A 23,090-nucleotide genomic window follows, 5' to 3' on the forward strand; every position below is an offset into this window, starting at 1 on the left:
GGTGATTTTCTTTTTTTTTTTTTTTTTGAGATGAAGTCTCACTCTGTCTCCCAGACAGAGCAAGAAATTGGAGTGCAATGGCACGATCTCAGCTCACTGCAACCTCCGCCTCTCGGGTTCAAGTGATTCTCCTGCCTCAGCCTCCCGAGTAGCTGACATTACAGGTATGCGCCACTACGCCCAGCTAATTTTTTGTATTTTTAGTAGAGATGGAGTTTCACCATGTTGGCCAGTCAGGTCTCAAACTCCTGACCTCATGATTCGCCCACCTTGGCCTCTAAAGTGCTGGGATTACAGGCGTGAGCCACCTAGCCCAGCCCTGGTGATTTTCTTAGAGAAAAAAAGGAGAGAAAAAGGAAGGAGGGAGGGAAAAATGAAAGCAAACGGATCCTGCTGCCCCCATCACAACGACCATCACCACAAGACGTATGAACAATAATAAAATAGTGATAGGAGTCCTTACTCTGGCAGAAATAGCTACTGTGGTCAGAGGGCACGGGGAGCTGTGAGTTTTGCTTTCAGGAAAACTGTTCAAACAGTGCTGACTGTGTGCCTCGAAGCCCTCTGACCTCAAATTAAATTGGCTGTCAGGGACGTAAGGCCCACGGAGCTCCCAGGTGAGGGTGTCAGTGGTGCTTTATGTAGGTTCTTTCCAGATTGATGAACCAAGAAAAAGGTTAACTGAATCCTTATGCTTAAGGTTAAAAACTCAGGAGAGCCTCTTGTACAGTAACTCTGGTTTCTTGTTTGCTTATTTCTTTGTCTTCCCCACCACAATGAAGATAACCTCCCAGAAGTCCCCGAGTGCCCCTGGGGTTCCCCGCTGGGCTTACGGTCTGATCTGTGCAGGTAAAGATCGTGTACTCTCACCGGACTGAACGCGCCTGCCTTTGCGTCTGCAGTGTTTGAGAAGCGCGGCGTGCGCATTCCCAGATGCTTGGGGACCCTCCGGTGAATGGCATCAGCCGGCTGCCCACTGATGGGACGGGCCTACAATGTGGTAGCCTGCACTTGAGTTTTGGTCCTTTTCACCCTCGACTGCCTCTGCCCCAGTGCGGCTGAGACGAGAGCAGAAAGGTTTGCGAGGAACACAGACGAGCACCTTCCGCTTCCGGGTGTGGCTCCTTCAGCCCCTCCTGGAAGCATTCTCCCGTGAAGATGTCAAGCGGTATCTCAAGTGTTGACTTTAAAAGTCAACTTGTGCACCTCAATCAAAATTGAGAATTAAGGAAAAGACCAGAGAGACCATCTTCATTCAGCTTCTGCTGGAAATCTTTAACTTCCCGACAAGGATCCCACACCCACTGCCTGCAGGACCCAGCATCTTGTATCTCTGAACAAAGCCATGTTCAGGGTCTGCAAACTCTACACGGAACTATCTAAAGACTTCCCAGAGCTACAGACTGACTTCCAGGAAAACAGAGGTTCAAAAACTTTCATCGCAACTTTCTCCTCCTCAACCTTTGAAACCATACAAACTCACTCAGTGAAGAAGTCAGATTTGCTCCATCTTTCTGAAATTTTTGGACAAAGATCCTATCCTTAACTATTCATTCATTATATCTTTTCTGCAAACCTTTTCCCTCTGGCAGACGTGACTGAATCAGACAGGGAAAAATACTGTGAAACTGCAGAACTCTAAGACGAAACAGAAGTGGTATCAACAGCCAATTTATCAGTGTCTGCAATGTGAGGTCATTCTAGAACGTTTTAAAAGGAAAACACAGAACACAAAAACTTATCAAGAGTGCTCCAAAGGCAAGGGACTATCTGATCCTTGTGTGTCTAGCTCTCCGAGAGCAGGAGTTAGTAGGCATCAGAACCAGGCTGTAACGTACATCTCTGAAGCACAGAGAAGTTGAGCCAGGTGGAGGGTTTGAAGGTATGTACTCATCAACAAGTAAACGCAAATCCAAGATCTCGACCACACTTGGCTCCTGAAGCCCCACCAACTTAACCCTCATGGCATGCAGATGTGGCTTCTGCAAGAAGTGACTTGAAAACCCAAGAATGCCTTGCTCTGCCACGGCCAATGATCACAAACTCCCTTCTTCCTCCGAAACAAGAAGCCACGGCTTTATAGGAAACATGCGTGCATGGAGTCCATCCTCGTAGGGAAGGAATCTTGACGACTGGCTGCCTTTCAGCAAGCTCCCCTGGAAATCCAGGTCCCAGAGCCGCAGCTTGGGCCTCCTCCCACCAGAGGTTCCTTGCTCTGAAAGCTGCCATCGGCGAAAGGCAGCCTGGCAGGATGGCTCTGGCTTTGCGGGGTCATCCTCACTAATGCCTCCTACAGGAAACACACTTCTGTGAGAGAAGAGTCCCCACTCCTGACCTTTCCGCTTTGGCCTTGCAGGATCTGAGTCACAGCTGCCATGTTGTCTAAAGAATTAGTTGAGTCTCTTATCACACTGTCGACACATTTAGGGGCCATTCAGTGGCACGTTTCCTGCTAAAACAACTCTGCTGAAAATGTCGGAGGTCGTTCTCAGCCAGCCACTGGCTTTGTAATTGTTACCAGGTCCCAATAAAGTGGGCTCGCACCTCTGAAATTCTTTTACGAGGTGGCAGGTGAAGTTAACTCATGCACTATGGATGCTGAATCAGATCAAGGACAACAGATTGGATTTACGACACTCTCTCTCCCTCTCCTCCCGGTCACTGGTTACGATCCCAGGAATCCGGTGTAACTTGGATAAGCACGGCTACCTGGAGAGGATCCTGAGCATTTCTGAACGGAGATTACCGTGTGGATAACTTCACCAGATGTCACTGTCTCTTCCTCCCAAACCTACACCAAGAGCTTTCTATTCTTCTGACACCTCTTTGTAAAAGCAAGAAAGACTGAAAGAGTACATACACATCAGGACTGTTAAAAAAACAAAACATAAACAAAAAACAAGCCTCCTACAACCTCCAGCTGGACAGAGACTTTTATCACGTGACAACAAAATTCAAGTCATAAGGAAGCTCGCACAGTAACCCATATACATCTCCCAGCTGAGCCACCAGCTTTAACATATTCACATTCACTCAAACACGAAGAACGAGGGGTTCAGACAGGCCCAGATGGGTCTTTTTTAGGACCTCCCTCCTGCTGATGCAGCGGGACTCCGTTTAGGCGCAGAGCCTCTTCCCATTAAAACTGCACGTGTTAGCAATTACTGCAAAATCCACAGGTGGTGATTAACATCCATGGAACTTGAGCTCTGTCCATCAGGGAAGCGCCGAGACCAGGGCCCCCTCCAGAGAGTGCGCGGCCTACGACGTGAGCTTTGAATAGCTGGGGGGAGAAAACCGTCTTCGCAGGTACTTGAGGACATAGAGGGGCAGGCAGCTGACCAGAGTGATGACGGAGACTTTCCACAAGAATGACAAGGTGGCAATGAAGTACACATCTGCAAGCAAACGGGAAGACAGTGGTGAGCAGGCAGGAATACTCTGAAAGGTGCATGTGGTCCAGAAACAGACCTCACAGCTCTCAAAGGGAAAGTCCTCTCCTGTCATAAACCCACGGCCTCCTGGCAACGGCCCTCTCCCTCCAGGGACTGTAAGGGAAGGCACCACGGCTAAGAGCGCACGGCTCCATCAGCTTGATTCTCGCTCTCTCTTCTGTAGCTTCCCGATAGTGAAATGCTACTTTCAACAGGAAAAGAAAACTACCGGGCCCACCAGCTGCAGTAGCTCATGCCTCAATCCCAGCACTTTGGGAAGCCAAGGCAGGCAGATGACTTGAGCCCAGGAGTTTGAGACTAGCCTGGGCAACACAGCAAAACCCCATCTCTACAAAAAGTACAAAAATTAGCCAGGCATGGTGGTGCATGCCTATAGTCCCAGCTACTTGGGAGGCTGAAGTGGGAGGATCATTTGAGCCCAGGAGGTGGAGGCTGCAGTGAGCCAAGAACGTAACCACTGCACTCTAGGCTGGGCAACAGAGTAAGACACTGTCTCAAAAAAAGAGAAAAAAAAGAAGGAAAGAGCCCGGGTGCGGTGCCTCGTGTCTGTAATCTCAGTACTCTGGGAGGCCGAGGCAGGGGGATCACGAGGTCAGGAGTTCAAGAACAGCCTGATCAACATAGTGAAACCCCATCTCTAGTAAAAATACAAAAATTAGCCAGGTGTGGTGGCATGCACCTGTAATGCCAGCTACTCAGGAGGCTGAGGCAGGAGAACTGCTTGAATCCGGGAGTCGGAAGTGGCAGTGACCAGAGATCATGCCACTGCACTCCAGCCTAGGTGACAGAGCGAGACTCCATCTCGAAAAAGAAAAGAAGCAAAGAAAATTACAGGGGAAGAAAACTCACGAGATGCTTTTGATGTGGTGTTGTCTGACAGCTGGAGAGTCTTTCTTTCTAAGCCCTGGCCACTGGCAAGCGGAAAGTGACATTCAAATGAACCTTCTGCTTTCAGCAACTTCTTCCCTTCATCCCAGCGATGGTCACAGAAAACCACAGGGATGAATCTGGGTCATGGTGCAAAGTGGGCTGAGACCACCCTTGTCAGGTCCAGGCTTAGGACGACCCTCAGGGGCTCGGATGGAAGGTGGGGCCGGGGGTGCTGCCTTTCCAGCTGCAGGATTGTAAACCCGGTTATGAGGTTTCCTCAAGAGAGGAGTGACAGTTTGTGGCTTTCAATATAGCAGAAGCTGAAACAACCCCTTCCCCACTTTTCTGAGCACAGGATGCTGAAATGCAGCTGGCACTGAGACAGCACCTACTATGTGCTGGACGCAACGCTCAGCTCACCCTGGGGTTTTCCTGTGCCTCTCACCCGGCCCTGTCATGTGTCCACATCAAAAACAAGCTGAGCTTCCTGAGTAGAGGCTACATCTCTGTGACCCCTCAGGGCCAAGCCCATGAGCACATAGTAGGTCTCACAAAATGCTTTCTAGAGACTAGTGACAAAGGTGAAACTGCTTTCAAACTACACCTTTCACAGGGATGGTCCTTTAGTTCCTAGAGCGCATAGTAGGTGCTCACAAATCCTTTCTAGAAACTGGTGATGCCACCATGAAACTGTTTTAAAACTACTTCTCACAGGGCTGTTTGTTTTAAGTTTACTAAAACCTTCCTAAGGAGCTTTGGAAGCTGGCAAAGGGGCCATGATCAAAGACGCTTCCAGGGTCGAGTTTCTCTGCTTTATCTCGATATTGCTCCTTAAGAAACCTTTTTAGACTTCTCTTCTTTTTGTTTTTTGTTTTTGTTTTTGTTTTGAGACAGAGTCTCACTCTGTCACCTAGGCTGGAATGCACTGGCACAATCTCGGCTCACCGCAACCTCTGCCTCCCGGGTTCCAGTGATTCTCCTGCCTCAGCCTCCCGAGTAACCAGGATTACAGGCACGTGCCACCACGCCTGTCTAATTTTTGTATTTTTAGTAGACATAGGGTTTCACTGTGTTAGCCAGGATGGTCTCATTCTCCTGACCTCGTGATCCACCTCGGCCTCCCAAAGTGCTGGGATTACAGGCGTGAGCCACCGTGCCCGGCCTAGACTTTTCTTCCCCTAATGGACCACCTCCAGGAAATGTTAATGTCACAGGTATACTGTTTATCTGTTCATAACACTGTATATACGTCTCCTTTATACGTAAAGGATTAGGGTTTGCTGACACCCACCGAAGACCCGTGTTTGTTCCCCAGGCGGTGGGGGCACATCACCCCCCCCCCCGACAAGGCCTGGGACAAAGGAGCGGGATGGGCTATTGCTAGAGAGCCCCTGGCCCAGGCAGGCTTCCCACGGAGGAAGGGGCATGAGGGGGTTGTCATAACTGAAAGTTTCCCCCAGAGGGAGTCAATCTGCAATCCTGAACACAGATGAGCTTATTATCAGAGAAGCAGCCTCTGGGCTCTGCTTCCTCAGCTGATAAAAAGGAAAAAATATCACTCTGCGGGTTTTTTGTTTAAATAACACAGACAGAAACTTAAATGCTTCTACTGAAAAGAGGTGTGAAGAGGGCTACCTGCTGCACAGCTAGACTTTCAGGATGACCCCTGGACCCGAGGTTCCAAAGCCATCACAGCTTGAGTGTGCCCTGTGCTGGGGAAACCAAGACTGGAGTTGATGAATCTATCCGCAGCGCGGCACAGAAAATGCTGGGCCATCTGAGCTGTGCCCATGTTGCACGTTTATGATGCTGAACTAGAAACAGGTTTCTAGACAGGAATTAAAGCCGGTGTCAGCACCCAATGGGGTCCGTAGCACAGCATGGGGTCATTTTGGTGGCCCTGCAGGGACTTGTGTGTCAACCAATGGGAAGAAATGAACTGACTTGGCAAAGCAAGTGAGAGGTCAGCATGGAAGAGTCGTGAAGCCAGGCTTGCCCATCTAGAGACATGGCTGACGCTGCGCAAGGACAAGAGTAGCTGGAATCGCTACAGAGGTCAGAGGACCAGCCCACCCCAGCTTGGGATGCGGCCAGCTCTCTCCCAGCTCTAAATGTTCATAACATTTTAAGTTTTTTTTTTTATTTTTTTGAAACGGAGTCTTATTCTGTTGCCCAGGCTGGAGTGCAATGATGTAATAATATTGGCTCACTGCAACCTCCACCTCCCAGGTTCAAGCAATTCTCCGACCCCAGCCTCCCAATAGCTGGGATCACAGGCACATGCCACCATGCCCAGCTGATTTTTTGTATTTTTAGTAGAGACAGGGTTTCCCTATGTTGGCCAGGCTAGTCTCGAACTCCTGACCTTGTGATCCGCCCGCCTCAGCCTCCCAAAGTGCTGGAATTACAGGCATGAGCCACCGCGCCCGGCCTCCATAACATTTTTTATGTGGGGTGTTCCTGGGTCTCTAGCGCCTCACCCTGTGTATCTCTCTTGGTAACTTTGATCACATCTGATACTCCTGTGCTCACAGACTCACTTATGTGTGTTTACACGTGTTCCCAACGAGAAGGGCAGCTCCATGGCAAGCCTGTCCACCTCATCTGCCACCATAATCCTGGCCGCGGCAGGTGCTCCCAGGTCTATGGAATTGACGAGTACCTTCGGCACCTGCTTTGCTGTGCCGAGCAGCAGATTTTATTCCGAGACCCATGGAGTCCCTTAGGAGCTCTATCAAGACACAGCAGCAAGGCAGGGCCGCACCGCAAGGTCTGGGGCTTGGCACCTCCAGCGCTGCCACTGTGCCATCACAAGGCCCCGTTACCAATGTCACAGATTGGACTTCAGACTAAGATTTCCTGGGAACAACAAGGTTTTGTGGCCCCCAAAAGGAGACAGAGTGAGACTCTGTTTCAAAAAAAACAAAAGTCTGAAAAGTTATCAGCTAAGAGGATGCCGCTATGTCCTCAGATTTTCTTGGATTTGAGGAAGCCTGCTGGATTGTCATTTACATGAAAGTGAGACCTGGGTGCTCAACTTTCCCCCAGCTCAGCCGGGGTCCCGTACAGCAGCCGACCCAGTGGAGAAACCCAGTAACTCCTACCTGCCGAGTGAAATGGACTTTCTTTTTTTTATGAGACAGAGTCTTGCTCTGTTGCCCAGGCTCGAGTGCAGTGGCACGATCCCAGCTCACTGCAACCTCCGCCTCCCAAGTTCAAGTGATTGTCCTACCTCAGCCTCCCAAGTAGCTGAGATTACAGATGTGTGCCACCGCGCCTGTCTAATTTTTGTATTTTTAGTAGAGATGGGGTTTCTCCATGTTGGCCAGGCTGGTCTCAAACTCCCAACCTCAGGTGATCCACCCGCCTCAGCCTCCCAAAGTGCAGGGATTACAGGCATGAGCCACCACGCCCGGCCAGTGGACTCCCTTTCTAATCTAGTTAGCTCTGTGTGATTTAAAAAAGAAAAACGTGGCTGGGCATGGTGGTGGGTGCCTGTAGTCCCAGCTACTCGGGAGGCTAAGGCAGGAGAATCTTTTGAACCCGGGAGGCAGAGGTTGCAGTGAGCCAAGATCATGCCACTGCACTCCAGCCTGGGCGACAAGAGCAAGACTCTGTCTCACAAAAAAAAAAAAAAAAAAGAACAAGGTAAAAAAGAAAAACACTCTAATGCAATCCTGCCCTGTGTCCTCAATTTCACACCCTGAAGCGCAACTACCGCCTGTCTCTAGGGAACACCAGTAAGAAAACGCAGACAGCTGAGCGGGAGGGACTGCTGGAGGCACAACCCCGGCCAGAGCGCTGGGAGACCCCTTCCCTCACAGGGCAGCAAGACCTCTGGGCCCGATTCATTGGGAGTGACAGACAGGGTTTAAGCATTCGGGGGTCTTACCGATGAACTCGTGTAAGAACACCAGGGAGGCGATGTAGCAGGCCAGGCTGAGCAGCTCGGCCACTGTCATGAGCCAGTGCCAGGTCTGGATGGTCAGCGCCACCATAAGCAGCTCGGTGAGGATCAGCGAGGTGAAGGAGATGGCCACGATGTGCACGAACTCCGACTCAAACAGCAGCAGCGCCCCGTACATGATGGTGCTCCCTGCGAACGCCAGAGAAGGCTGTTCCCCGCGCCCTTCCTGCAAAAGCCTCGCCCTGCTCACTCACACGCGGCCCCTTTGCACTGTTTTCATTTAGACATGGAAGGTATCACTTGTTACATGAGGTTAATGACTGGTGCTGTATGGAGGTCTGAACCTATAGTTTTCCGATTTTCCTCTTTGACCTTGTAGGATAAATAATCTATAATTACAGAGTAAGAAAAGGGAGAAAAAAGGAAGCCAGGCAGGGAGGGAAAGAATAACTCTCTAGAGTTGATGAAAGAAACAGAAACTTAAATATAATATTTAAAATGATGACGCCGCAGCCAGGCATGATGGCTCACGCCTGGAATCCCAGCACTTTGGAAGGCCAAGGTGGGAGGATCGCTTGAGCTCAGGAATGCGAGAACAGCTTGGGCAACACAGTGAAATCCCATCTCTACAAAAAATGCAAAAATTAGCCAGGTGTGGTGGTGTGCGCCTGTAGTCCCAGCTACTCAGGACGCTGAGGTGAGAGGATCACGTGAGCCTGGGACATACAGGTTGCAGTGAGCTGAGATTGCAGCACTGCACTCCAGCCTGGGTGACAAAGTGAGATCCTGTCTAAAAAAAAAAGTAAAAATAAAAATAAAAAATAAAATGATGCAGTGACTCACACCTGTAATCAGCACTTTGGGAGGCCGAGGCAGGAGGATCACTTGAGGCCAAGAGTTCAAGACCAGGCTGGCCATCATGACAAAACCCCATCTCTACTAAAAATGCAACAATTAGCTGAGCGTAGAAGCACATGCCTGCAGTCCCAGCTACTCAGGAGGCTGAGGCACAAGAATTGCCTGAATCCAGGAAACGGAAGTTGCAGTGAGCCAAGATCATGCCACTGCACTCCAGCCTGGGTTACAGAGCAAGACTCTGGCTCAAAAAAAAATAAAAAATATATCCTAACAGGTAACATGAACAGTAAATTTATTTTTTAAAATAATAAACCCCAAAGACACATGTTTATTTGTAAGTTAAACATGTGTACCTGTCTGGATACATAGAGACATCAGTATCATTTTAAAATATATGCACCATAAAACATACATAAAAATGGAAATACTCAAAAAGAGTGTTCTGGGCACAGTAGCTCATGCCTGTTGTCCCAACACTTTGCAAGGCTGAGGCAAGAGAATTGTTTGAGTCCAGGAGTTCAAGATCAGCCTGGGCAACATGGCAAGACCTCATCTCTGTAAAAAATACAAAAATTAGCCGGGTGTTGTGGTGGACACCTGTAGTCCCAGGTTTATGATGCTGAACTAGAAACAAGTTTCTAGACAGGAACTAAAGCCCGTGTCAGCACCCGATGGGGTCCACAGCACAGCACGGGGGCATCTTGCTGGCCCTTCGGGGACTCGTGGCTCACAACCAACTGGGAAGAAATGAACTGACTTGGAACTGATTTGGGGATGGTGCGCACCTCTCATGCTAGACTCAGAAGGCTGAGGTGGGAGGATCACCAGAGCCTGGGGAAGTCGAAGCTACAGAGAGCTGTGATTGCTCCACTGCGCTCCAGCCTGGGCAACAGAGTGAGATCCTCCGCCACCTAGGGTCTCACTCTGATTCTACATACATACATATTCTATATTATATATAATGCATATATTATATGTTATACACATAATATATAAAATATATATTATATATAATGCATATATTATACATTATACATACATATGTATATGAAATCTATTATGTGCATTATAAAACATACATAAAAACAGAAATACTGGCCAGGCACAGTGGCTCACGCCTGTAATCCCACACTTTGGAAGGCTGAGGTGGGCAGATCACCTGAAGTCAGGAGTTCAAGACCAGTCTGGCCAATGTGGTGAAACCCCATCTCTGCTAAAAAAAAAATACAAAAATTAGCCGGGCGTGGTGGTGAGCATTGATAATCCCAGCTAACTGGGAGGCTGAGGCAGGAGAATCGCTTGAACCCAGGAGGTGGAGGCTGTAGTGAGCCGAGATGGCTCGACTGCACTCCAGCCTGGGCAACAAGAGCAAAACTCATCTCAAAAAAAAAAAGAGGATTCTAGGCACAGTGGCTTTGCCCTCTGTCTCAAATATATATATATATATATAATATATAAATACGTAAAATATATATTAATATATAATATATATATTTAAAGAGTTAGAAAAAGTAATTACAAATCAAAGTTTTGCTCTTTTCTTCTTGCATTACAAAGCCTCTGCAGTCTGAGAGACCCTCTCTGGAGGCCACTAAAGTAAACACGTTTTTCCAAAACTATGATTTGACCTTACTTTCCGAAAAGGTATCAGAACATCCCAGAAAACAACCATGTTTCATCACGTGGGTGGAGCAGCCCTGCAGGTTTTGATTATGGTTCGCTGCCTTCCTCTGGCTTCACTACCTCAACCCTCAGACAGCACCACTGCATGCGTCTGACGTTTAAGTCCTTATGACAGGGTGAGCAGGGTCTCCCCTGGGTCACCCTGTCACCCTCCTTGCTGCTATTTCAGATTCCACTTTCTTCTTTTCTTGTTCTACAGGCTAGAAGGGGACACTCCTGAGTCAGCACCAGAGCACAAGACAAACAAGTGTCTCCACTTATCCTTACCTTGATAGATGCTAATCAAAACCCATATTAAGAATGTCTTGTAGGACAATGGCCGTCCCTAAACGAGAAACACAGACAAAGATTAGAGCAGGTTTCCGGGACTCGAGCAGCATGCCATCAGCGTTCATGTTTCTCTCCCGCTAACCAGCTAAGGCAACCCATCTGTCTTCATCAAGAAAGTGGCTTGCACACATCTGAACACATTAGAGAAATTATTTCTTTAAAAAAAGAATTGGCCAGGTGTGGTGGCTCACATCTATAATCCCAGCACTTTGGGAGGCTGAGGCAGGTGGATCAACTGAGGTCAGGAGTCCGAGACCAGCCCGGCCAACATGGTGAAGCCTCCTCTCTACTAAAAATACAAAAATTAGCTAGGCATGGTGGTGCACACCTATAGACCCAGTCACTCGGGAGGCTGAATCAGGGGAATCGCTTGAACCCGGGAGATGGAGGTTGCGGTGAGCCGAGATCAAGCCACGGCACTCCAGCCCGGGTGACGGAGACTGAGTATCAAAAAAAAAAAGAATTGACATTAAATGGGAATAAATCTTCCCTTGGTAAAAAACGCTTGAAGACAAATAAAATTATAGGATGCCTGTGCCCATGCCACCACACATACTTTTTGGAAGTAGACACAGGAGCATCTCTGGGAGCAAACATAGGTTGCAGCTGCAAAGCGGAACTGTCAGGGCTTTTTCAAAGTCATGAGTTGGCTCGTTTTCAGTTTATCTATTACTGTACTCTTTCAAGTTCTAACAGTGCATATATTACTGTTTTAAAAAAAAATGCAAACTCCTACACCTTCCCCCCAAAAGTAAGAAAGCTACCAGTTCAAGTGTGTTCAAATCAGAAATGGAGGGTCTGTGTGAAATAAGAAAAAAAAGCAGGGAGGGAGGGAAGGAAGAGAAAAGGAAAGGAGGAAGGGAGGAAGGTGGGACTGAGAACCACAGAACCTTGAGAAGATCTTTGTAGAGCTCAGGATACAGCATGGCAACTTCCGACTTGACATCTTTGTCCAGGACCAGAGAAAACACGGGAAACATGGTGTAAATGGTGGAGTACCTGGGAGAGAAAGCCGCCATGGGTAAGACCTGGCCAATGGGGTAAGAGCTCTGTGCTATGCCAGCCTCCAGCACCCAAGTCCCATCCATGCCTCGGACAACTATTTACTGCTGGTCTATTACGCTCCAAGGCTGGCTGAAACCCAAGAGGAAAAATGGACAAAAATGTCTGCCCTCAAGGGCTTTTGTCCTACTCAGTGAGTCAATAAACAAATAAATTAGGTAAACTCTATGTGTGTAGAGGTAAGCGCTGATAAGAGAAATATAATGGCGCAGAGGAAATAAGGTGTGTGCGTGTGTGTGTATGTGTGTGCGTATGTATGCATGCGTGTGTGGGGGTGGGTGGGTGTGTATGTGTGTGTATGTGTGCGTGTGTGTATGTGTGTGCGTATGTATGCATGCGTGTGTGGGGGTGGGTGGGTGTGTATGTGTGTGTATGTGTGCGTGTGTATGTGTGTGTGTGCGTATGTATGTATGCGTGTGTGTGGGTGGGTGGGTGTAGGGGGTAATAGCACAATTTTAGAGGCTAAGGAGCAGAAGCTTTGAGCGAACACTCAAAGGACGTAAGGGGCAGCCAAGCCAATCCCAGGAGGAAGGGCATTCCAGGGAGAAGGAATGGGCAGTGCAAAGGCCCTGAGGCAGCAGGTGGCTATCACGTCTGAAGAGCCCAAAGGCCAGTGTGGGCTGGGGCTGAGGGTGATGGAAGAGGAAATGAGGACTCACGGGGAAGATGGGGTCATGCCATGGAAGGTCGCATGCAGCACAGCTCAGGGAACCCCTGATTATATTGTCATGTTCTTTGACTCTTCCAGACCCCGACAAAGGACAGTCCACTTTTCCAGCTAGAAGCAGGCAGAATTCCAGTGCCTCTGTTCAAGCTCAAGTCATCGGCCAAACGCAGTAAGAAGGAAAGCGGACTCTGCAAGCCTCTCTGGAGCGCAGCCGGCCTTGCTGCGCCATCTCCTCATGACCACGCGGGGCCTCAGCTGCGTGTGTCTGTATCTAGGGCACTTGGTAACCAAACTCCACCCACCTGGGTGACTTAAAGACTGATCACATTCTCTGAAAATGTCAGAGGACCATCATGAAGTTCCAGGTCAGGAATGGGGGTGGGTGTGCGAGCAGCAAAGGCCCAAGTGACACAGTCTCTGTCACCATGGCACAGCAGGCAAGCTCTGTTACTCGCACTTCCCTGAGGCAGTGGACTCTGGCCCTCCTTGGAGCTCCAAGGATGGGACCTCTACTGGGCTCAGTTCAGGCGAGGAGGGCATGTTTCAGATCCCCCTTCCCTTTGATGAAGACCCCAGCGACATCACCAAGCCTGCAAACCCTCCGCCTTGCCTTCCTCAATCAACTGACAACCACGGGGTATTTTCTCATGACCAGGTTCAAGTGGCAAAGAACACCACGCCACACACACATCCACCTCCACTTCCTCCGCCTGGGGAAGGGCTGAATGGGTCAAAACCTTGGTAATTCAAGACGGTTCTAAACCATGGTGCTGGGCCTGTGTTCGCTGGGGCTGAGAATCCAATGTGACTTGGGAACCCAAGAATTTTTCCACAACGTTCCTTCTCTCTGCTGCGGCATTTGAAGAAAGTTTCATAAACAATTAATCCCTTGGCAGGATTTCCTTACCCAATGATGAGGAATCCTTGATAGAGAGGGACGGAGGCAAAGTAAAACACGGAGGAAAAGACAGCCTGTGCCAAGGAGAAAGGAGGATGTCACCAAAAGTCACAACAGAGCCCTTATGTTTACAGAATAAAAATAACACCTGATACTTACGCAGCCCTCACCCCATGCTGGCACTGCTATAAGGTACTCTACATGGATTCACTCATTTCATTCGTACAACAACCACCACCCTATGAAGTACGTACGATTCTCACCATCCTCATTATGCAAAGCGGAAAGTGAGGCACAGAGAGTATGTGGCTTGCCCAAGCCCACACAGCTCATTAGCAGCAAATCCAGGAATCATTCCTGGGTAGGGTGATTTTACCGCTCCAGGGTCCATTCCACCGGCTGTGAATATTCATTAAGTTCCACGACCCAGGAATGCTTTGTACATGAGCACACTGATCTCCAGAGCCGCCCACAGCATCAAGCCCTCTATTGCCCACACTTTACAGAACGGGAGACTGAGCAGGTAAAAGCCCAGCTGTAGCCCCAGAGCCCACACTTCTAACCAGCTCCGAATCCCCACCTCTGGAGGCACGCACGCTGCCGGAGGCATGAAAACCCTTATGGAAAAAGAGCCTCCCAAGTGTCTACGGGGGCTGGGATGGCAGAGAAGGCTTCACTTCTTACATTACATGTTTCGGTATTTGGGGAAATTTTAGAAAAGAGCACATGACAGATTACTTTTGCAATTAGACAAAAGCAATGAAGATATTTACAAACCCTCACGGAAATGCCTGCTTCCTGCTTCGGAAAATATTAGCTGCTGGTAATAATGAATAGGCTGGGGAGATCCAATCAGACTTGAAGCTCTGTTAGCTCCTTCTCTGGACCTCTATGGGCTAACAGAGGGAACATGGTCTCCAGGCTGATTTCTATTCACATAAAGCTGAAGGAAGGCCAGAGACAAACACTGCCGGAAAGCTTTTAAAAATCTAAACACTAAAAGCAAGGCAGAGATACCCTAGTAACTAGAAACAGCATCACACCAGGGCTAGGTCCGGGAACACCTTCAATGGACGCAGAGAGAAAGCATGTAAGAAATGCGTGCCTTCTCTGCACAGCGCTCAGAGCGCAGGTGCCAAGGGGCCCCAGGAAGCCCAGCTGATTCTGGCCGTGCCGGGAAAGCCACCTTTCCAGTGACATCTCACCCAGGCTGGGCTGCTGCATAGGAATGATGGCTGTAAAAATGTCAAGAAACTGGGCTTTATTTTGCAAACCAATATCAGGAGCCCCTTCCTCTAAGAGTCATCCTAGCCATAAAGCCTTCATCTCAACAAGAGCATTTTGGGAAAAATTAAAACCGTGTTCTCTGACCAGTGTCCAGGGGCAATTCTAACTGGGACTTGCTCTTGGCCATTTTCAGCACAGTGGACACAGGTTCAAGGCATTTTCTTTAACACAAAGAACAATGCCTTGTCCTGGAATTCTTTTCTACATCGATGTGAACGGTAACATCCACTTTGTGAAGAAGTCAGCTCATCCCGGCCGGCTTTTGTGTATGTACCCAAGGATGAGCTGATTACTCCCCTAGTGATTCAAACCATGGCATTATCCAGTTCAATTGGTGAGTTAACATAAATTAAAGTACAGATGTGGTCTGGTGAACCACAGCAGCCATTTGGGTTTAGATCATTTTGATGAAAGTCACTTTAATGCTCCTCTACTCACAAATGCAATAGGTATTTAAAACATAAAATACCCCCCAAAAAACCAGGGTAAAGCCAGTGGATGGTCAATTCACATGTCCCCGATACAGCACCACTGTGCAAGGAGGCCCGCCTTTCACACAGGATTCAACATTCTCACAAATTAAAACACTACCTGATGTTTACACATTCCCTGGTTTCACTTCTGCTAATCACGGTAAGGACGCCTCAGCACTGCTGACTCAAAAACCTCTCTGTTTTGCACAGTGGCCCTGTCCGAGGGCAAGGAGGAGCTCATCATCCCTGTTTTCCAGGTGGGAAGACCGAGGTCTAGAGTAGGTAAGTTATTTGCTCCCATTCTCACAGATCCTTAGTGATGTGGTCAGAAGGAGACGCTGAGTTCCAGGATCTACTATGCCTACGTTCTCACCACTCAACTGGGAGCATTTTCATCTCAATGCCCAAAAACAAAGATCAATCAATAGCTTTTCAACACCAAAAATGTTTTCTTTCCCTCCTTTGGCCTCCTTTCTACTCCACACTTAATTGCTACAGCCCCTGATGACAAATTTTGTTGTCGCTGCTGCTGTTGTTTTTGAGATGGAGTCTCACTCTGTTGCCCAGGCTGGAGGGCAGTGGCACGATCTCAGCTCACTGCAGCCTCCACTTCCCAGGTTCAAGTGAATTTCATGTCTTAGCCTCCCAAGTAGCTGGGATTGTAGGTGTGTGCCACCATCTCCAGCTAATTTTTGTATTTTCAGTAGAGATGGGTTTTCACCATGTTGACCAGAGTGGTCTCAAACCCCTGGCCTGCAGTGATCCACCTGCCTCGGCCGCCCAAAGTGCTGGGATTACAAGCAAGAGCCACTGCGCCTGGCCTGTGATGACAGATTTCGGAGGGTTTTGTGGGAGAGAAGGTGGGAAAATATATACTCTAGAATCCTTTTATGAAAAAGCAAGATGGGAGCAAGATGTTAACTTCCGAGGGTGTTCGTGATCATGATAACTAAACTCAGGTCCCCACTGGGCTCTGCTAGGTGACAGAACCGTGATGCCAAGGTAACCTCAGTCCCAGGTGTCACGCTGAGCCCTGCAACTGCACGTGGTCCCAGGCCCTCCATGACAAGTGCATCGAGAAGGATATTCAGATTATGACTGCAGGCTTTCAGGTTTTCCTGCCTGAGCTGACTGAATCCCTGCAGGACACCGCAGATTTCTCATCCATACTCAGTCTCAGCCTCCCCATCTGTAAAATGGGCTCAGGCTATTCTGAGGCTTATGTGAGACACTGCATTGGGAACGCTCGGCCCGATGCCTAGCGTATAGGAAGCACACCAACAAAGTCAGTTCTTCTTCTTTGGTGGTTGTTCCCTGATGGCCCTTACCTCTGCCTGTGAAAAATCGGGGCCTGAAGAGTCATTCAGCACTTCACTCTGCGTCTTTCACTCCAGCAGACCAACTATAACAACTCACTCACAATGAAAATAACTCATGTACACTCCACTTGCCCCAGGCCAGGCACTGGACGTCACCACTGCTAACACACACATCCACACCACATGGCAAGAATGACCAGCACCGCTTCACAGGGGAGGAATCTTGAGCACCAGGATGTTCAGGGATCGGCTCAAGGTCTATCAGCTGGAATGTAGCCAGGTAGGGGGTTTAAACTGGTGAGGTGGGGGGTGACAGCTCCAAAGCATCGTCTAATTCCCAGGCTTTGTCCACAATAAACACATAGCCATATGCACCTGTGTGCAAAGGGGCCAGCTGCCCACCCACCTGCATGGTGCTGATACAGAGGCTCCTGTGAATCACGAACTGGCTGAGGGCGGCTGACCGCTTGTAGCTGTTCCGGCCATGCACCATAAGCAACCGGCCAAGATGCTTAAATTGAGTGATGGAGAAGTCTGCGGCCAACGAAGCCTGTTTGCCTTCCTAAAATCCAATAAAATGAGGCACTGTCAGAAGCACAAGAGGTCAGGGCAAACACATTTCCTTTAATTGAAAAAGCAAGACATTGTAAGGAGATATCTGAAGAACTTCAAGAACGAAACTCTTTGGTTTCAAGTGATACGCAGTTGGTGGTCCAAGTCTAAATTTGATTTTAAAAGGGGAATGCATTTAAATAAAAACCATTCAGAATGGTTTTTATAACTGCATACAGTTATAATTTGGAGGTCAAGTGGATCTAATATTAAGCCTTGGGAGTTCAGCCCACCCCGTAAGTAGCAAAGGATCATTTAAAGATAGATATCTTAAAACATTCAGTTCCTTTAAGAGCTAATTAAACATGAGGTGAAAACCCTGAGCTCCTAACAATATTAGTTAGGAAATTCCTGAATATACAGCACTGCACACTCACCGAAGTGGAATTAACTTATAGTGCAGCCATATAACGGAATTCTCTCATTTTGCTTTTTTAATTTTTATTTTTTCTTGAGACAGGGTCCTGCTCTGTCACCCAGGCTGGAGTGCAGTGGTGTGCCCTCAGCTCACTGCAACTTCTGCCTCCTGGGGGTTCAAGCTATCCTCCCACCTCAGCCTCCCGAGCAGCTGGGACCAAAGACAGGCACCACCACACCTGACTCGTTTTGTTATTTTTGGTAGAGATGAGGTTTCCCCACGTGCCGAGGTTGGTCTCAGACTCCTGAGCTCAAGCCATCCGCCCACCTCAGCCTCCCAAAGTGCTGCGATTCCAGGCATGAGCAACCGTACTTGGCCGAATTCTCTCATTTTAAAAGGAGGTGACAGCCAACAACGAAGGGACAGAGGGATGTTAGAGCCTCTGGATGTGACGCAACAGGAAGAACACCAGCTCCTCCCGTGCAGTGCTGACATCAATCCAGAATCGGAACCCAACCAATCTGACTGGCTCACGGTCTGCATAGCGTGAGACGCTCTACAACTGTCCTGAATGCTTTGAAAACATCATTGACATGAAAAATAAAACATCCTCCAACCAAAAAAAAAAAAAGAGAAAAGTGTTCTACAATAAAGAAGATTAGAGCCGGGCGCAGTGGCTTATGCCTGTAATTCCAGCACTTTGGGAGGCCAAGGGAGGCAGATCACAAAGTCAAGAGATCAAGACCATCCTGGTCAACATGATGAAACCCCGTCTCTACTAAAAAATACAAAAATTAGCTGGGCATGGTGGCACGTGCCTGTAGTCCCAGCTACTCGGGAGGCTGAGACAGGAGAATTGCTTGAACTCAGGAGGTGGAGATTGCAGTGAGCCGAGATTGCGCCACTGCACTCCAGTCTGGCGCCTGGCAACAGAGAGAGGCTTTGTCTCAAAAAAAAGAAGATTAGAAACACGACGACATGCTAATAAATGTGATTTGCAATCCTTCCTGGAGCATTTTTTTTTTTTAAGCTATGAAGACATTTAGAGGACAGATGGGGAAATCTGAGCATGAATATTATACAGTACCATTATATCAATGTTACTTGTGGGGGTTATGATGTTACTCTCCTTGTGTGGGAGAACGGAGAATGCCCTTGTTCTAAAGAGATCCAGCTGAAATACTTAGGGGGTAACATTACATGCAATATACTTTCAACTGATTCAAAGAAAGAAAGACAATGCAGCAAATATTAACGACTGGCCAATCAAGGTGAAGGGTAGATGGATGCTCACTGTTCTATTTCAACTTTTCCATTGTTTTATTTCAACTTCTGACATTTTTCAAAATAAAAAGGTAGTCAGAGTAAGACGTGATGGTTCTATATGCGCTAATGTAGGAACAAATCCAAGATATAACAGATTTAAGTAAGCTGCATAACAAAATGTACAGTGTGTTTTCAATTTAAAAATTATACATGAAAATTACATATATACACATGTCAGGTAAGTGTGTAGATAGCAAATCTACACACGCTCATAACCAGTAATATACACACAGAAAACACATTGGAAGAATAACCAGGGTTACTCATGTGACCTCGTTACCTAAAAGAAAGATGCACTTTACTTCTAGATTCTTTAATGTTACATATTTTTTTGAGACAGAGTCTCTTTCTGTCACCCAGGCTGGAGTGCAGTAGCGCGATCTTCGCCCACTGCAACCTCTGCCTCCCAAGTTCAAGCAATTCTCCTGCTTCAGCTCCCGAGTAGCTAGAATTATAGGCTCCCACCACCAAGCCCAGCTAACTTTTGTATTTTTAGTAGAGACGGGTTCTCACTGTTTTGGCCAGACTGGTCTCGAACCCCTGACCTCAGGTGATCTGCCCGCCTTGGTCTCCCAATGTGCTGGGATTACAGGCCTGAGCCACCACGCCTGGCCTAGATTCTTTTAATTTTTTATAGTGAGCACTATTACTTCCACATCCCAAGAAACAAAGGAATCATAATACATTTTTAAGAGAAGGGAAAATGCTTTAATTTTTGTAAGAACTGGTACAGAATTCCATTAAACTCAAACATGTTTTGTTTTTTGGAGACGTGGAGTCTCGCACTGTCGCCCAGGCTGTAGCGCAGTGGTGCAATCTTGGCTCACTGCAACCTCCGCCTCCTGGGTTCAAGCAATTCTCCTGCCTCAGCCTCCTGAGTAGTCGGGACTATAGGCATGTGCCACCATGCCCGGCTAATTTTTTTTGTATTTTTAGTAGAGACGGGGTTTCACCATGTTGGCCAGGATGGTCTTGATCTCCTGACCTCGTGATCCATCCACCTCACCCTCCCAGAGTGCTGGGATTACAGGTGTGAGCCACCGTGCCCGGCCAAACATGCTTCTTAAAACCTGCATTCAGGGAATCTATACAAATTTCTGATATATCCCCTTCAAAAATCATTTCACGGCTGGGTGCAGTGGCTCACGCCTGTAATTCCAGCACTTTGGGAGGCCGAGACAGGTGGATCACGAGGTCAGGAGTTCAAGACCAGCCTGGCCAACATAGTGAAACCCTGTTTCTACTAAAAATACAAAAAATTAGCCAGGCACAGTGGTGCACGCCTGTAATCCCAGCTACTTAGGAGGCTGAGGCAAGAGAATCGCTTGAACCCGGGAGGTGGAGGTTGCAATGAGTGGAGATTACGCCACTGCACTCTAGCTCAGGCAACAGTGCAAAACTGTCTCAAAAAAAAATATCATTTCACTCTGCAACTTCAAATCATCATCATCTTGCTGAGAATCAGAGAACCAGAAAGGGTGGGAAAGAGGGGGGAAAAAAGCCTTAGGGGGTCAGCCAAAGTCATGAAGATATGCAACAGGATGGATGGGAGAGCATCTCCAGTGGCTCCTCAGGGCCTTGGCACTCCCATACTTCACAAACCGTTTTTTGTTGGGTTTTTTTTTTTTTTTTTTGAGACAGAGTTTTGCTCTTTTACTCAGGCTGGAGTACAATGGCTCAATCTCAGCTCACTGCAACCTCCCCCTCCCAGGTTCAAGTGATTCTCCTGCCTCAGCCTCCTGAGTAGCTGGGATTACAGGCACCCACCAGCATGTCCCGCTAATTTTTGTATTTTTAGTAGAGATGAGGTTTCACCATGTTGGCCAGGCTGGTCTCGAACTCCTGATCTCAAGTGATCCGCCCACCTCAGCCTCCCAAAGTGCTGGGATTACAGGCTTGAGCCACCGCACCCAGCCCTTCACATAGTCCTAACTCAGTGACCCATCTTCTTGCCTCTAGTCATTTAGAGGTCACAAATTAGGGTAAACTATAAGAGGCAAGCACACAATCAGCAAGGAGGAAAAGACAGAAAAAATGTTTCGTAACACACCAACTTTTAAAAATTGTAGCTGAGGTGGAGCGCGGTGGCTCATGCCTGTAATCCCACCACTTTCGGGGGCTGAGGCGAGTGGATCACAAGCTCAAGAGATTGAGACTATCCTGGCCAATATGGTGAAACCCCATCTCTACTAAAAATACAAAAATTAACCAGGCGTGGTGGCGTGTGCCTGTAGAGGCTGAAGCAGGAGAATGGCTTGAACCCAGGAGGCAGAGGTTGCAGTGAGTCGAGATTGCACCACTGCACTCCAGCCTGGGTGACAGAGCGAGACTTCATCTCAAAAAGAAAAACTGTAGCTGAAAAGGCCTTTTGGTGAGAAGCAAACCGAGCCACATTCTTCCATAAGTGCCCAAGAGATCAGCGCGCGGCAGGATAAACAATGCTTTTACTGACAATGCTGCCTGCAGCAGGGGAGTCTAAAGTACATTTCCCATACCGTAAGAAGATAAAAACTTTATTTTTATTCATTCATTCATTCATTCGACTGAGTCTCCGTCTGTCGCCCAGGCTGAAGTGCAATGGCGCGATCTCAGCTCACTGTACTCTCTGCCTCCCGGGTTCAAGCCATTCTCCTGCCTCAGCCTCCCAAGTAACTAGGATTACAGGTGCCCACCACCACGTCCAGCTAATTTTTGTATTTTCAGTAGAGATAGGGTTTCTCCATGTTGGCCAGGCTGGTCTCAAATTCCTGACCTCAAGTGATCCTCCTGCTTCAGCCTCCCAATGTGCTGGGATTACAGGCATGAGCCACCACGCCCGACCAAGAAACACTTTTTCTTTTTTTTAATTTAGGTCGTGGCAAACAAACAGTCAACCTTCATCTGTCTGTAAGATGTAGCAATACAGACCTCTTTCCTCCCAGTGACACGAGGTAATTGTGACACATAGTTCCTTATGCGTTACCATCTTTCATCTGGAATTTCCAGAAGCCTTAAAACTATGTCTTTGAGGGAAAAAGAACCAAGAAACTCCAGCAAGTGGAGTCGAGCAGAGGGAATACACTCACCTTTCCTTCCACTCCCACGCCGCAGTCAGATTCCTGAATCATGCTGACGTCATTGCCCCCGTCCCCTGCGGGCCACACAGACCAGAGAGTAAGGACATTTGATTCTTACCTTAAACAAGAACACATGCTTGTCTTTAACATACTCGTGTTTTTCACGGAGCGCTTGCTGAGTGACTGGCCTGCACTGTGCATTCAAGCTCTCCCACCCCCCGCACTACCAAGATCCCATTTCACAGGCAGAGTGGCTGAGTGTCAGAGAGCCCAGGTGGCTTGCCGAGGGTCCTGGCACAGAGCAGTGGCAGTGGGACTGTGTTCATATGGGCATTTATCACCACCTGTCCTCCTTGAAGGCCAGGGTATCCCAACATTACCATCAGCGGCAACCCACCGCGCGCTTACTGGATGCTTACCACGCCGCGTTGCAAGCACATTTTTTTTTGAGACAGAGTCTAACTCTTGTCACCCAGGCTGGATTGAAGTGGCATAATTTCGGCTCTCTGCAACCTCTGCCTCCCAGGTTCAAATGATTCTCCTGCCTCAGCTTCCCTAGTAGCTGGGACTACAGGTGTGTGCGACCATGTCCAGCTAATTTTTTGTATTTTTAGTAGAGACAGGTTTCACCATGCTGGCCAGGATGGTCTCGATCTCCTGACCTTGTGATCTGCCCACCTCGGCCTCCCAAAGTGCTGGGATTACAGGTGTGAGCCACCACACCTGGCCAGCAGGCACATTTTAAAGGTGATCCTTTTTAGGCTGGACACAGTGGCCCATGCCTGTAATCTCAGCATTTTGAGAGGCCAAAGCAGGCAGATCCCCTGAGGTCAGGAGTTCAAGACCAGCCTGGCCAATATGGTGAAACCCTGTCTGTACTAAAAATGCAAATTAGCCAGACTAATTGTAGTGGCGTATGCCTGTAGTAC

At 48.2% G+C, this 23,090-nt stretch overlaps 1 protein-coding gene across 5 annotated transcripts in view; it reads right to left on the reverse strand.

The window, feature by feature from the left end:
• Positions 1-2,915: 2,915 nt before the first annotated feature.
• Positions 2,916-23,090, reverse strand: part of ATP9A (ATPase phospholipid transporting 9A (putative)) — a 162,204-nt gene continuing 142,029 nt past the window's right edge. For 4 of the 5 annotated variants that reach the window (XM_064382531.1, XM_064382528.1, XM_064382529.1 and 1 more), the window contains exons 22-29: positions 22,171-22,235; positions 17,216-17,371; positions 13,740-13,804; positions 11,994-12,102; positions 11,041-11,098; positions 10,250-10,303; positions 8,218-8,421; positions 2,916-3,398 (exon numbers count right to left, since the gene is read on the reverse strand). In XM_064382531.1, the coding sequence (XP_064238601.1) occupies positions 3,262-3,398; positions 8,218-8,421; positions 10,250-10,303; positions 11,041-11,098; positions 11,994-12,102; positions 13,740-13,804; positions 17,216-17,371; positions 22,171-22,235 (848 nt within the window). In that variant the 3' untranslated portion in view covers positions 2,916-3,261. The remainder of the gene's footprint in view (positions 3,399-8,217; positions 8,422-10,249; positions 10,304-11,040; positions 11,099-11,993; positions 12,103-13,739; positions 13,805-17,215; positions 17,372-22,170; positions 22,236-23,090) is intronic. The other variant, XM_064382526.1, reaches the window with a different exon arrangement.

This window comes from Aotus nancymaae, unplaced genomic scaffold, assembly GCF_030222135.1.
Source record: "Aotus nancymaae isolate 86718 unplaced genomic scaffold, 86718_ANA_hifiasm-v0.15.2.pri h1tg000029l, whole genome shotgun sequence".
In the NCBI taxonomy this organism is placed as follows: domain Eukaryota; kingdom Metazoa; phylum Chordata; class Mammalia; order Primates; family Aotidae; genus Aotus; species Aotus nancymaae.